This window comes from Sphaeramia orbicularis, chromosome 3 (genome assembly GCF_902148855.1).
Source record: "Sphaeramia orbicularis chromosome 3, fSphaOr1.1, whole genome shotgun sequence".
Taxonomy (NCBI): domain Eukaryota; kingdom Metazoa; phylum Chordata; class Actinopteri; order Kurtiformes; family Apogonidae; genus Sphaeramia; species Sphaeramia orbicularis.
In genome coordinates this window covers 5,264,508-5,281,374 of record NC_043959.1, presented here as the reverse complement: position 1 = coordinate 5,281,374, position 16,867 = coordinate 5,264,508, and the positions used below count along the sequence as shown (strand labels likewise).

Here is a 16,867-nt window from a genome sequence, read left to right as displayed (position 1 = left end):
CGTTTTTCTAAGATCTCAGACCCCACCTTTAATTGAAATTCATGTGTCTGATGTAGGCCAATAAAAATTGTAAAATGTATGTCCATAATGATGAAAGATCTTTGGAATTTTCATGTAGCATGAAACATGCATTAAAATTTTATGACAGTTTCACTTAAAGAGAACTGTGCAGCATTTTTACCTTAATTAAACAGTTTCAAAATAATTGTGATGGTTAAATAGCATGTTAGGGGGAGAATGGCAGCCCTCCACCTTCCCACTAGCACCTCTAGGGATGAATATGCCACTTGCAACTTCTCTACACTGTTCCGGTGGCCTAGATCTCGTCTCTCGCGAGAAATGTCACGCTTTATGGCTCTATAACACAAACACACCCTCAGCCAGGTATGGCTGGCTAGTGTTTACAGCTAGCCAGCCATGCCTTCATTTCACAGGCATTAACCATAGCAGAGCCAACAGAGAAAAGGATGAGGTGGCTGGTGTCAGAGGATTGAGGAAGAAGTAGTGACCAAACCAGGAACAAGACAACACGAATGTTAATAATGCAATGTTAGAGTCCAGCCTGGCTCTGGGTATAGGCCACACAGGCTGCGGACTAGGGCGTCATCTGCTGGAGGGGGTGCCAAATTGCACACACACAAAAAACAAATAAAATAAAAATGAATAGATAGATAAAAATATCTGTATATTAAACTTCAAATGCACCCTTTACACTTCCTTGACATGTTGTCTCTTTAATAAATCATAATCAAGCCTCAGTATGACAAGTCTTTATTCCACTTATCCCACTTTGTAGATTCCGTCATCCACATTTATTATTATTTATTTATTTATTATTCATCATTCAAGGCATGACACCAACTCACATGATCTGAAACATGCTAAGTGTCTGAACAGTTTAAATTATTTGTCATTGTACATTTTAGGGATGCACCGATACCACTTTTTTCCAGACCGAGTATGAGTACTTACATTTGAGTACTTGCCGATACCGAGTACTGATACGAGTACTTAATAATCCCATTCCAGTTCTTAGTTCCTTTTGTAAATGTGCTTTATTAGCTTACCGGCCAACAGGCCGTAAGCTATTGTCATCATGCGGTGTCTGTCGTCGTCGTCTATCATCGTCTGTCGTCCGTTACAAAAATTTCAGTCGTCTTCTTCTCCCAGACTACAGTTCTGATTGACTTCAAACTTGGTATACAGCTTCTGTATGATGATGTCAACAAAAGTTAGTGAAATTATTTGGATCCGGATCTGATTCTGGATTTGGTGCGACTTTGAAAAATTTCCCCATTATAAGCGATAGGAAGTGGATCGATGCAATAACTCAGTAAATATAAATGATATCCAGTGTAAATTTCTACAGTCCAGCCCTGATTGGGAGATGGCCTAAACATAATGGCCACATGCTGATCAGGATCATCTTCTGGATCCGGGAATTTACGGAAAATTTAACATGGGCTCTTATGGGGAAAAAGTTTCAATTGTCTTCTCTGAAACTACAGTTCTGATTGACTTCAAACTTGGTATACAGCTTCTGTATGATGATACCAGCACAAGGTATTGAAATTATTTCCATCCGGATCTGATTCTGGATTTGGTGCGACATTGAAAAATTTTCCCATTATAACAGATAGGAAGTAGATTGAGCCAATAAATCAGTAAGTATCAATGATATCAAGCTGGAATTTGAATTTTGTACAGATCTGATTGGAATATGATCAAAACATGGGCTATTTCTGTAATATAATAAATACACATTACTGGGTGATAATAAATGGCATTTGGATACATTTCCCAAAGCTTTTACTTTGGCCGGTAAGCTGCAGGGCCATTGGTCCTATTTTTGTCATTGTCTTTAGTCTGACTGGAACAAAGTGCTGCTACTGACATTTAATGTGTTGGAATGAGCGTTTCTCAATTAATCCACCAGGGGGCGCCACTCTTAATTAACCATACTGGACAAGTACCACGAAGAAGAGTAAAGTTTTTTGAGAAGAAGAAGTAGAAAGTCAGTAATAATAAACACGGAGACGACAGAGGTAACACTAATGCGATACTAATATTGCAGAGTTTTCACTGGTAAGGTTTAAAAGCTTAGCTTCAGCAGGTAGAGAAAAGACAAATAAGCTAGAAGTTTCGTTTTCACTTCTGTTGGCGGCGGTCCGCACTGCTTCGTACACCCGCTGGTATTCTCATTCTGTGTATGCATCCGCAAGCACCTGGAAAACGGATTGAATGTACGCAGAGGACGGACAGAACGCTGCGTCTGTGTCTGTAACGTTATTTGCAGTCAGCGTTACTTTTATCACCGTCATTTATTTGGTTGAATCTCCACATTCTTCACAGTCCCCACACATTATTCCTCCTCCTCGTACCTGCTGCACTGAACTGTGAATGTCACACGGCTGTAAGTGGTATCGGTGTAGTGTATCGGATATCTTTTACGAGTACAAGTACACACACTGAGTGTCTGAGCCGATGCCGATACTTGTATCCGTGCATCCCTAGTATATTTATTTCTCTTAGACTTATTTCTCTTATACTTATGGCTCATTTCCTTTCATTCTTTTCCACTGTATGTACTGTTTTACATAAATCTGGGATTCCTTTATACATCTATTGCACAAACCAATTCCAGTATTAATTCGGTCTCAAACATTTTACATTTTGCAAATCAACTTATCAGTGACAGTCAATATTTTGAAGATTTTCAGTCAGGCCAAGGGTTTTTGATATGAATCAGTTGTTTAAGTCAGCATGTACTTCTGTTATCATACACATTGATATGTTTATAATCGTTTACATGAAGGGACGATTGTGAATCACTTCAATTTTATTTTATTACTAATTGTTGCACATAGGTTCTTTGCTTTTTTGTCAGAATTCAGTTCAAGTTTCTGTGCTGAGAATGAGATTCTTCATCCTGTTGAAATCAGCAAAGGCATGAAGTTTTGTAATTGACATACCAGACAAATAACAGTTTGATCATATATGGCTAGTGTTGATCAGGTAGTGCATCAGAAAACTCAAGATTCTGATGACACACACGCACACAAAAATATTTACAGCTTGGTCCCCCTCAGTTCTAAAATCCTATCTGCGCCCCTGCCCAGAGGAAATTGTGTATTGCTCTAAATATACTTATTAAACACTCTGTTAAAGCACATTTAGAACAAGTAGTTTGTACAATATGTACTAGGCAAATATTAACAATATGATAAGTAAAGGAAATACACATGAATAAGTGTGCAAAATATTGTTCTAATTATGTTGTTATAGGTGGAATTGTACTGTCTGACTTCTAAACCAAATATTTAAAAAAAAAAAGTGCTAAGAGATTAGAAGAAAGATTTTTAGGGATTTCTTTTTTCTTAATATTGTAAATTACAATGTCAAAAATTGTAAAACACAACACCTTATTGTTACGTATTAGGGTAGTGGGATCAAGTTTAACTTTTGTTTTAGCTTCGTGCTAATGACTGTAGCACTGTTAGCATTAGCTCAGCCTTAGCAGTGCTACACAAACAGTGTGATCTATAGTACCATTCAAATTATCACCTCTTTGCTGTTATAGTTAGCTAATAAACCAAATATCAGGTTAGATCCAAATTAGGGCTGTACGATTTGTTTCTTCTGAAACAAAACAAATTTTTCGATTTCAATTTTTGGGTAAAACTACTAAAGACAACAGAAGTCAGAATTTTCGTGAGCAACCCGCAATGCAAGGCACTGCTCCCTACCTCAAATCCGTGATGGTATCACGGAATCCCCGAAAATTTTGTGATGGGCCCACAAACTTTATCAGTGTGTTCCGAGAGCACCTGCGGAATCGCAGATTGCCACCCTCCTGTCCGCAGGTTAGGGATGGAACGATAACCGGTATAATGATAAACCACGGTAAAATTTCCGACGGTTAGTATTATTGTTTAAACTCTAATTATTATGATAACTGTGTTCGATTACCGCACCTAGAAAACTCACGGTACTGTTCATTTCCTGAAGAAGCAGCAGCACTCCAGGCATGTGCGCGCAGTTTGTAATGTTTGGCCTCTGAAAACATGGCGGAAGGCACCTGCATGGATAGAGCTCCAGAGATTCAGGGATAGCAGCTCCCACACGGACCCGGTCCGTCGTAGCTCGCACACGGACCCGGCCCGTCCGACTGCGGGTTCGTTGGAGCGTGCGAGCGCACAGTCCCTATCCGTCAGAGCACGCATGCACGGACCTGGTCTGTCCGACTGCGGGTCGGTCCGAACAAGCACGCGCACGGACTCAGTCCGTCCTAGCAAGCGAGCGCACAGACCTGATCCACGCTAGTGTTAACCCCTCCCTGGCCCCCACTGATTGAGATCCTCACCCAACATTGAAACCTTCTGAATATAGATACTCAGGACAAACTTATGTCAGTTCAGGTAGGCCCAAATGAGTGAGCTTCAACTGTACAAACACACATGTGTGTAAAAACCAAAGGAGAGGAGGCTTTATGAACTGAAGGACATTCAATAGTAAATCCAATGACTGACCTCCAGAGGAACTGGACCACATAACACTGTTTTGGTTTGTCTGTCTCTCACCAGGAGTGAACCACTGACCAGTCTGGATCAGATCAGCCTAACATGTTTTAAAGTCCTCATTCTTTCAGAATATTTACATTTGTTCATTAAATAGTTCAGGAAAATATGACTGTTTCACTTTCTGTTTGTGTGTGTACAATAGTGTGTATTTGTGACACTGAATGATTTGATCTGGAAAATGTTCAAACAAACTCCACTATGACCTGTCCAACTACTTTTTTTCACACTCAAAAACACCTCAGGAATAAATAGGAGAATTGATAAGGAATTGGATTGATAGCAGAACTGATAATGGTATTAATATTGATCAAATCCTATCAGTTTCCACCTCTGGTGCAGATATCTCTTGTGTCCATAAGGTGACAACTTTAATGCACATTTGTATGTTTGTTGTTTACATGTTATTACTTGAATGTCTCTACAACAGAAAGTACTTTGTGCATGTTACTTTATTAGTTTTTTCAAAATACAACTTGGTTATATTATTTCAGTGTGTGTATAAGTACTTTTTGAACATTTTGAGCACATTTCAACAATACCGCGATAATAATGATAACCGTGATAATTTCGGTCACAATAACCATGATATGAAATTTTCATATCGTTACATCCCTATAACAATCCAAATTAAATATTCTGACTGATTTGAGACGACATAGTTTAAAAGTTGAAATAATTGCAATTTTTCTTTTGTCGTCTTCTCAACTTTTATTCCACACGACGACATCTTTGTTTTGGCCGGAAGTGCGAACCGAATGATCCCGAAACACTCGAAGTCTCCGGAAACAGCCAAGCATGCTCCTTGTAGCTTTCTGCCACGAATTGGTCAAAGAAGAAAACGAAAGAAGTCTGCTTGGAGCGTGCAGTAAGGGCGGGAATCAAAATGGTGCTGATGAGAGTAAAACTCTGAATAAACTGATTGTTTTATGTAAGACAATGTCTTCCAAGAGGAAGCAAGAGATCATCAAGGGCCAGCAGACACTGTTTGGTTTCCTAAAGAAGCAGAGAATAGGTATTTACCCTACAATACATCTAGATCTATGCTTGCAAACTGTTGTTCTCTCCACAAACATTACTAAAATAAATCTCAGGTCATGAATGTAAACATTTCACAGATCTTTTGTATTTGTTCTTTTAACTTTTATGAATGAGTGAAAAGACAAAATACAGGGGAAATTCTGGTAAATTTTTTTTCATGTCCGTACTTAGAAAATATTCTGGGTCCTGCCATATAGATCTAATTTTGCCATTTTCAGTAATGTTCTGAGGTGCTATATAATTGATATTTTATTTTTCAGAGCCTCCACCAGCCACTGAACCTTGCAGTGCCTAGGTTCCCATAAGGCTATGGTCTCACACATAGTTTGTGCAGGGAATTAAAATCCATCACCAATTATTGCTATTTAAATTGTGTTAATTGAAATATATATATTTTTTTCCAAAACCAATCACAGAGAAAAAATGCACAACATCTATGCTAAACATGCAGTTATGTTACAAGCCAGACAGCATACTAGAGGTTTGCAAAGAGACCAGACACACATACTACTGGTGAAAGTGCAGTTTGCATAAAAATTGTGTACTTAAAACAGCTCCATAACATTGTGTATTTTTCAATGTCACATTATGATGGAAACTGTACTTAAATACACATCTCATGATAATACAAGTGCTAGAAATAAGTAATATTACACAATTAAAATGCACCAGAGGCCACCAAATAACACCAAATTCTCAAAATTTTCTTGGGGGGGGGGCGGCATGCCCCCAAAGCCCCCACAGTCCCCAAAGCCCCCCTACATGAAGCGTGCCTGTGGTGCGTAGCAACACATTCCACCCCAGGATAACTCAACGTGCGAAGTTGTGCAATCTACTTTTTTTTAGTGCAGGCTACTTAAATATTCTGGGAACACGCTGTTTATACCGGTGTAAGTCAGTGACAGGCGTGAGTTGTGCTTGTGTGGATGGACCACGTAATATGAGCGATGCCCATGTGGTTCTTTTTAAATTGCGGGATTCATGTGTGGAAGAGACCAACCCAGGACATGCTGGAGGCATTATATCTCTGGGCTGGCCTGGGAACACCTCGGGATTCCCCCAGAGCTGGTGGATGTGGCTGGGGAGAGGGCTGTCTGGGCTTCTCTGCTCAGGCTGCTGCCCCTGCGACTTGGACCTGGATCGAAAGAAGACAGTACGGTATGGATCCGTATTTGAATTGGGGGATCCATGTGTATACCACGGCTCACATTGGTATCACTACTGCGGGCCCATCACAGATTTAAGGTCCATGGTCATTACACGGACTTCTGGAGGAGCTACAGTAGCCCAGAGGCACGCGGGCTGGAGGCACAAGAGAGATGAAATCGTAAATATAATTTTTTCTTTTGTTCAGACAAGGAATAGTTTTTAGTTTTTAGATGTTACCTGCTTGACAGTTTCGACTGTGACTCCAGTCTTCCTCAGAAGCGTCATCCGACGTGTTGCTGACGTGTCATTTATCAGCTGGTCGGCTCGACGGACCAATCAGAGCCCGTCGAGCCGACCAGCTGATAAATGACACATCAGCAACACGTCGGATGACGCTTCTGAGGAAGACTGGAGTCACAGTCGAAACTGTCAAGCAGGTAACATCTAAAAACTAAAAACTATTCCTTGTCTGAACAAAAGAAAAAATTATATTTACATAAACAGAAGACAAAATGAACGTCTTTAGCCTTAGAGATGAAATCGATTTGACAATTTCCATTTTAAAAAAAAATCGTCCTAATTAAAAAATCCAATTGCAATTTAGAATCGATTAATTGTGCAGCCCTAATTCAAATATATAATAGGGATGCAATGGTACAGGTTATCCACCGTTTGGTACGTATTGCAGTTCTTGAGTCACGGTTCACATGGTTCAGACGCAGAGGCCGGCTGGAGCCTGGCTGTGTGTTGAATCATAACTGGGAGCTGATGGAGAGCCTTAAGGCTCATTTATGTTTGCTTTATATATGTAAATAAGTATGTCCATTACTAATGTTGTCATGTGTCACCTTCATACTTTTATGCGTCATGTACATTGGAACGAGTGTTTCTCAATTAACCCACCAGAGGGTGCCGCTCTTAATTACCATACTGGGGTAATACTATGAAGAAGAGTAAAGTTTTATGAGAAGAAGAAGAAAGTCAATAATAAATAAACATGGTGACGACAGAGGAGGTTTTACAAATGTGGATACTAATGTTAATATTGAGAAGGGTAGTTGGAAGTAGAAGGGCTGTGATCTGAGTCCGGCTCGAGCTGGGCTCTGTCACGTAATGATTTAGGTGGGCTCCGCATCCAGCTCCAAACAATGACAGTAGAATTCTGGAAGTCAGTCATCTTTACCAAATGCGAGTTGTCCGGGAATGTCATTTGAAAATGACAAATGAGCCGTACTGTGGTACATGCTCGCACCGAACCATGAGGGGTGTACCGTTCAGTACGACGTATACTGTTGCACCCCAATATATACTTAGTGTCAATAAAACCCATGCGTCAGAATAATATGTATATTTGGAGATATATTAAATTAATTGGTTTGGGGTTACCTTGATGTTAAAGAGGGAAGCACTGGTCATTAGAGAATGAATTGTGGACATATTGTGATCAACTTCAATTCAGTGCACTAAATACAGGTACTCAGAAATTGAAAGTGTCAGCATTCAATATCGGGTGTGTCCATCTGTCAAACATGACTCTGGACAAGAGATTTGACTCAATGTCCGACATTAAGGGATTAGTCCAAACACCAATGTCACGCACATGGGAATGGAAAAAAAATACAGCTGTTAAGTGTGTTACTCATCTCATGAACAAATCATTTTCTGGAAATTACACCACGTTTGGACCGTGCGTTTTTAATGGCATTCAGTATATAATATCCCTAAACAACTGATTTTCTTCAGTTTTTACTTCTCAGCCAACTTGTGGCCAAGGGGTATTGTAATTGTTTGGTCTGAGCGACCGACCGACAGACAGACTTGCATTATCTGAAGAATGTATTGAGATATCTGCACCAAATTTATACCGTGGTTACCTTGACCTACTTTTTCATGGTCAAGTGGCCTTGTGAAAATATAATATCTGAGTACTTTCAAATATAAATGTGTATGTAATAAGTTTTACACAAAGACAATCTAATGTAAATTATAGGGCAGTAACATTCAAAAGAATCTTGCTCTGTATTTGGCAGAGGGGTTTTAAAAGTGCACAGCACATTATGTTAGAAAGTTTAATTTTTTTAGGGTGGTGTTTGTCACACATTTAACTTTTGTCTTTGATAACCAGTTTACGTTTGTCACAGAGTTGCTACACCTCTGCAGGGCATGTAGTTTAGATTCTTGTGGTTACAAATTCCTCTTCATGTCTTGTAGAAAATGTGATGTTCCATTTTTTTTTATCTTCCATTTCTAATCATTGTAATGTTTCAATTCCTAAGATAATCATACTATAAAATTTTTACTTAATTTGGGACCATATTTCGTTAACATTTGAGATAGTTGAAAGAGCAATTACCCAGTTGCTTTTGTTGACATTGATCCAAAAATGAATACATGGTGCAACGATGTTTTCTCTATATTTTCAGGAATCGTACTCATACTCATCGTCTTCCACTTATCTGGGTTCGGGTCGCAGGGGCAGCAGCCTCAGCAGAGAAGCCCAGACAGCCCTCTCCCCAGCCTGTTCTACCAGCTCTTCCAGGGAAATCCTGAGACGTTCCAAGGCCAGCCAAGAGATACAATCCCTCCAGTGTGGCCTGGGTTGGCCCCAAGGTCTCCTCCTGGTTGGATTTGCACAAAACACCTCCACAGGGAGGCGTCCGTGAGGCATCCTCACTAGATGCCCAGACCACTTCAACTGGCTCTTCTCAACGTGGAGGAGCAGCGGCTTTACTCTGAGTCCCTCCCGGATGTCCGAGCTCCTCACCCTATTTCTAAGGCTGAGCTCAGGAGGACTCATTTCAGCCGCTTGTACTCGTGACCTTTTTCTTTCGGTCATTACACAGAGCTCATGACCATAGGTGAGGGTCAGAACGTAGATCGACTGGTAGCTCACCCTTTACCACAGCGTGGTTTAGCGTCCACATCACTGCAGAGGCTGCCCCGGTCCGCCTGTTGATCTCCCGCTCCATCCTTCCCTCACTGGTGAACAAGATCCAGAGATACTTAAACTCCTCCACCTGAGGTAGGACTGACTCCCACCCCCCCACCCAGACCCGGAGTGGGCACTCCACCCTTTTCTGGCTCAGGACCATGGCCGCCCTAGACTTGGAGGTGCTGATCTTCATCCCAGCCGCTTCATGCTCGGCTGCTAACTGCTGTAGCGAGAGCTTTCAGGAATCACTTTCAATAGTCTTGGAAAAGGTGTGTTATTTATCTTTTATTTTCACAAGGAGTTGGTAGTGAACAGTGATTTCCCTTGTGGCTCTAGTTATTTTTGATTTCTTCTTTGCACCCCCACAAATCCCCTCCTCTGGTTGTGTTTGTTGTATTTCAACAGGATGTAAAAATGGCTGTCCTGTATGGAACCATATAAATAAGTCTAATTTGTGCTTTGTCCATTTAGAAAATTTGTGCTAGAACCTTGTTAACTGAAAAACTGTATACTCCAATTTCGGGTTTCTTTTTGCACAGATAGAAACAGATAGAAATGCAAAAAATGAAATTATAGCTTGATTTTTAGCCGTGTTCTGTATCAAATGGACCAGAAATCTCTTTTCCCTGTTGCCCTTTTCTTCACTTTCATGGAGGAATCACCCTTTTGTGGCCTCTGTGATAGAGAGCTGAATGAAACTGGATCTGTGAAAAAGGACAAGCACTCAGATTTGCACAGCCTGCATGCCTTTCGCTCAACAGGGCACTCACTTGGACATTTCCTCAGTGGGGTGTTTCCAAAAGGGCTTGCGCTAGCAGTTCCAGCTAAGAGCTGTACAGTAGGTCAACTGCCGATAGAGTTATAACCTTTCCTTTGTGGAGGTGTTGGACAAGTTAGACCTCACAATTGTTTACCCAATCAAACGGGGACAGCTGCATCTCTCCACCCTCAAAAAACCTGCCACTGACTGTTGTTCCTTTGGGGAGCCATCTGTGAGGAATAAGCCAGCACTGATCAAGTGATTGTTTAACACGTTTTAACCTCTGTGACTGATAGTGGTGATATGAACGGCCTCTTAACTGAATCATCATGAGTTTTTCGCAGTATATAAACCAGCTGTCATTTTGTGCTGTTCTAATGAGAGCTGAGTAATGAAAGATAGAAAACACTGAAACTGGAAGGCAGTGACCTCTCAAGGCAAACATTCTGCCATTATCCTGCTGCATTATCAAACAGAACAAACGGCTGCGTAGAATGTTTCTCTGGGCTCTTGATTTCAATAGAGATTTATTTAAATGTACTGTCAAATGGTAATGGACCAGAAAATATGCTCATATCAGAGTACAATCTCTTTGGATGCTGTCATAGTTATTGGAGAAGCTTCAGGATTTGACTTGATAAGCCCATCAGGATGAGCTGTATTTACATGAGGCTAATAGTCTATCGATGTGAAGTGAATTTGAAATAATTGTGGTGCTCAGTAAGACTGCTGTGTTTGTAATTTAGCAAGACTTGAGCAAAGTGTCTGGGACAGGGACCTTAATGTCTGATTAAGAATTCCTGCATGCAATCACATATGTATCAAACTTTCTTTTCATTTGATTTTATAATAGTAATAATTTTCATAGTGAAAGAGATGTGTTGGGATTTATTCAAATTAAAACACACTTTTATGGAGAAATTGCTCAGTTAATGAAAATACCAATTAGGTATTAGGACTGCAATTATTGACTATTTCAGTAGTTGACTTGTCATGGACTGTTGTAACGACTAGTCAGATTATGAACTGCAAAAAAAAAATTACAATGGTTATTTTTTTTTATATTTATGGCAGTAATTAAATACATTTTATTTCCTTAAACAAAAACAATTTGCTGCACAACAATTAAAATGCATAGCAAAGTTTGTTAAACAAATATTCAATTCGATATTCACCAAATATTACAACAGCAGCAGTAAAATACATTTTTCCCCTCAAACAAGTGTGTTTTGTGCATAACGATTACATTGCCAAACAAAGTTTGTTAAACAACTAAATGCATAACAGTTGGCATTGGCTATAAGATAAACATTTTTCCTATTGCAAAAGTGCATGATGTCACTAATGACTTGCTGACAACTAAATTAGCCAGTGACTAATTTTGCCCTAGCATGCAATCACATATTTATCAAACTTTTGTTTCAGTTGTTTAATAATTATCTTTGCCGCAAGAGATGTGTAGTGGGATTTATTTGAAGTAAAACACACTTTTATGAAGAAATAGATCAGTTAATTCCATACATACCAATTTCATAATAATAACTGATATTTTTAGGTTTCTTCTTTTTTCTTTGTCTTGGGTTTATAATTCTCACAAGGGTATAATCCATATTTCTTTTTAGAGACAGGGTGTTTCTTCATTGTTCATTATTTCACTGCTCCTTATTTATCAGCACTGACACTATCAGCGGTGCCTCATGAAAAGAGAGCCAGTCATTCAGAACAGTGGGGCCACCTTGGCTGTCAAAGCAGGATTTAGGCTACATTTCTCATGGTTGCCATGACGACTGTGGGAAGTGATTATGAGGAGAGGCTTTCGGTGCAGCGCTGTCACACCAGTGGGTATTACTATAGTGGTGTGCACAGTGATCATCAGAATTACTGGCTCATGATCAAACCATTTTTTTTTCCTTCTGTGCCTAGTGAAGTCCTCTGGTGGCAGATGAGCAGTGCTGTTATTTCTGTATCTGAATTATTAGACTAATATGACTCCTGTCTCTCTTTCTAGGACAAAATGTGGTTAAATGGGACAGGAACGTTCAGACCGTGAGGATTCTCTTACCCTTGCCCCTGAGTCCCAACCGTGTGAGAGGGTGTTGGACCTCACTGAGGCAATCCTGGGCCGTTGGCACTAAAATGTCCCTAAGTGGTGGCACTGCAGGCGGGAAAGGTGTGGACTCTAATGCGGTGGACACTTACGACAGCGGGGATGAGTGGGATATCGGTGTTGGAAATCTGATTATTGACCTTGACGCTGACTTAGAGAAGGACAAACTTGAGATGTCTGGCACCAAGGACGGCATGGCAGCACCACCCAGTGCAGTGGCGGCACTGCCCGACAACATCAGGTTTGTTAGTCCAGTGTCTGGCTCTCAAGGCAAGGAAAGCAAATCCAAGTACAAGCGCAGTAAGAACTCTAAAGACAATAGTAGCAAAGCTTCAGCAGGAGACGGGGGCAAAAAAGAAAATACAGGACGGACTCAAGGGGAGCCGACAGGCACAGCAGTGAACACAGGAGCTGCTGGAAACAACTCCACCTCTGGGAAGAACATGGAAAAAGGGGGCAAAGCCTCCAGAGGTGTTCTGAGTAGTAAAAAAGATAAAGAAGGGGCCAGTGGGAAAAGTAAGAAGGACAAAACAGATGGAACCACAGTGGTGGCAATAGCTGCCGCCGAGAAGGATGTCGTGTCTCAAGCCCAAGTAGCTTTGGGGAATAGTCGTAACACGTCCTTCGAGAACTCTCAATCAACAGACTTGGCAGAAGCCAATCAAATGGGGAATATTGCACTTGAACCTGTTGGGATAGTACCAGCATTGACAACAAAAACTGAGCCTGAGGAGGTGGAAAATGGAAACAATGAATGCAAGACATTAAAGAAGGTGAAAAATGAAAAGGTAGGTTTATTTTTCTTTTACTCTCTTACCCTGTTTGGTTTTGCCATTGTTGGGTGTGTTTTGTGTCTGGTGGGATCTGATGCGGTTTGTAATTTTCTTCACAGTCAGTGTTTTCAAACTTAATATGTGCTCTGAAGTTAACCATGAACGGTGGAGAATAAACCTGATTGTGACGTTGCTGAGTCAAACAGATTAGGACATGAATCAATATGTAATAGTGAAGCTTTGGAATTTTCATTGGTTTGTATTGGGCTGTAGTCACTCACTCACTCACTCACTCATTTTCTGAACCCGCTTTATCCTCACTAGGGTCACAGGGGTCACTGGAGCCTATCCCACCTACTTTTGGGTGACGGCGGGGTACACCCTGGACATGTCGCCAGTTCATCGCAGGGCTGACATATAGAGACAAACAATCACTGTCACATTCACACCTATGGGCAATTTAACCACTTAACCTATCAGTGCTCTATAGTCTGTAGTCATTCATACTTTTGATACCAAGTATTTTATCTTGAGGAATTGAAGGATGAAACATTAGGAGGAAAGTAGAATGCAGGAATACATGACAACAAACATGATTTACCAAAGCCAGTGTAAAAGGCTGCGCAATGTGTAAAACTATTTTATTCTTGTATAGCCACTGTAGGACACATTGACAATGCTGATGTAAAGCCATTGAAAACAAAGGGTGTTTTTTCATTGAAAAATACACAGTACTGTATTTTAAACAGATAATTTTTATGGGGAACATGAACACCACTGCATCAAATATATTCATTTAGAAGTTGCAGCTTGATTTGTGCAAATTTCTGCCTGTGGCTATATGTGTAATTTGTTGCAACTGATGTAATATGGTATTAATTGTATACATCCCTCTCACAGCAGAGCATCCAACGGGCCTTGTGTGTACATAAACCCATGGCCTCAAGTCAACTACCTCTGAGGCATGACATTACATGAACACCACAAAGACAGCATTGTCACTATGGTTAGCAAAAAGCTATTTACACAAGTGAAGCTCCATTAATTATCAAGCACGAAGGAAAATTCTCACCTCAGTCACACTGACAGTCATGACTAAGGGTTGATTGGTTTGTGGTAGTTAGTGAATTTTCTGTTGAGGTGTGGAGTTGCCATCTATGCAGTTGGACTAAAAAGGTGGCCTGAAATGTCTGTCTTTATAAACATTCAACACAGATAATTCCCGCTGTATAGTGTGTGTGTAGGCGTCATGTGAATAAACTTACAGGCAGATTTTCAACTTTTCCTACAGTGGTGATGACCAGTTCCTACTGTGCTTTTCTGTTTCATCATAGACATATTTTTGTATCATACTTGGGCATCTTTTACCCCTTATACAAGTACCCCTTTAACCCTTTAAGTGCCAAAGTCATTGATTGAATTGAATATTTCTTGAAAAAAAAACCCCTGCGCCTAATGGGTTAAACAATTAATTATTAGTGCTTTCAAGCAGATGCTAAATTATGTGGAGACTGTTAATTTGACTGCAGCACATACAATGCATATAAATTGGGTATGATGCAAATTTGGAACAACAGGCATAATGGTCAATGGCAGTGAAAAGGTAATAAAACAGATTTTTTTATCTCAGGAGATGGAGATGATTTTATTGATGTCACAAAATTTTTTCACTGCCCTGACATATCAGATATGCCCGAATTGGCATTGGGGGTATACGTACGGTATATCGTAATGGCAACAGTTTGATGCAATTAATTTATTAAACTAAGTGATTATTTTTTCAGTCCAACTTCTAATTGTATGTTTAGGAAGAAGCTTTATTTGGCAACTGAATTGCATATGTTTATGGGAAGTATCTCGGAAACAATACCATCTTTCACCAATTTGATAAATCACGCTATGAATGGATACAATAGATGATGAAAGGACGGAGCACTGAGTCGTTCTTGAAGTCGTATTGTGGATCTTGCATCAGGCTGGCAGAGTCCCTGAAACCATCTGACATGTGATGCATAAAAACCTACTGCTGTTTTCTCTTTTATTACCACATGGTGAATAAGGACACCCTTGATGACTATGATGCTGAAACCAGCTATAGGAAACGGCCCACACAGTAAGATTGTTTTTTCCCATCTGGACAGTGCATATATTATGTAAAGAGACATAATCTATCTGGGAAAGAACAATACCTACACAGCATATTGGGTTAGTGTAGAAGTATGCTTATAAACTGCCTCAATTGCAGTAAACCATGAGAGCATCGTTGAATGTATTTGTATTGCCAGTAAAACTAAGCCATGTCAGGCAATCCTATAATAGACAGTCATACAACACATTATGAGTGGGAAATTAATGCCACACTATTTGACTTTTTTCCTTCAGCACTGACATTGTCATACACGAATAATATAAAGATCTGTAGCTTTTCACCCACACTTATCTTGTTCACTCATGGACTTGATCTATCGCTGAGTCTATTGTATGCCTCATAGCAGCCTTTTCATGCTCTCGCAGTATAAAAGACAGCAGAGCAGGGAGGTGCTGAGGACTGTTTTTGTCTGTCATCATGTTCCATTCTTAATCCCACAAGCCCCAGCAATGCCTGGTGGAGTGCTCTGAATGTGAGTGTGGGGGAGGGAGCTGGTGCAAAGCACGCCTTCGTTGTTTTTCCTGCTGCTCTGAAAGTGGCATGGGGGGAAGGGCTGTAAGCAAGCCGGTTTGATTCCTTAAATCCAGGACACCCAGTCATTAACACAAGCTATATAGTCTCCTTGGATTGACTGCTGTTGCAAGAAATTTCAGGAAAGTCTTTGTAATTACAACGTATTTAGAATAGAGGCGTCACATGAATCTGTTGACAACTCTAAATAAAGACAAGGGGGTCACAGCCATATTGAAATCACTAGCTGGTGAAACGTATGATGATTGAATATTGTAATTTGTGCTGCACAATTAAATGCATTTGCAACGTGAGCCATTGCAATTATGCAATGGATATAAAAACTGCAGTTTCTTTAAAAAAGTGCAGCATGTAAGTGTTTGTCTTTTTGTCCACTTTGACATTGAAAACCAGGAACGTTCTTTGAAGAGCTGTTGAGCAAGGTCAAGTACAATAGTAGGAAAATGGATCCACCTCACTGTTGACGGTACAGAGAGGTTGGTGATATGGTAGATTCTGGTAACTGACAGTAAGTAGTGTTTTTTGAGATGACCCCTCTTGTTGCTCAATACAGCAAATGCCAAAATAATTTCCTTGGACTTCCATGATCTGGCACCAAGAAAATATGCACATTGGAGTTCTGTGTGACTGAGCCAGCAGACTCCACATACTTATTAAAGGAATATAAAGAACAGACTGATAGGGCTGTTTATCACATTACATGTGGGTATTAATGTTGCACTTCATTCATTTTTCATCATCATGTGAAGTGACAACCCTTTGGTGACCTTACTTTTAGAACTGCAAGTGACAGTTATTTAACTGTGTGACATTTAGATATGTTGAGAAGATGACAACCAATTGGAAAA

The 16,867-nt window shown here is 40.2% G+C and overlaps 1 protein-coding gene across 2 annotated transcripts in view; it reads left to right on the top strand.

Annotated features, from left to right (window-relative positions):
* znf609b (zinc finger protein 609b) overlaps window positions 1-16,867 on the top strand; it is a 226,146-nt gene that overhangs the window by 43,297 nt on the left and 165,982 nt on the right. For both annotated transcript variants that reach the window (XM_030124618.1, XM_030124610.1), the window contains exon 2: window positions 12,468-13,354. In XM_030124618.1, coding sequence (XP_029980478.1) covers window positions 12,596-13,354 — 759 coding nt within the window. In that variant the 5' untranslated portion in view covers window positions 12,468-12,595. The remainder of the gene's footprint in view (window positions 1-12,467; window positions 13,355-16,867) is intronic.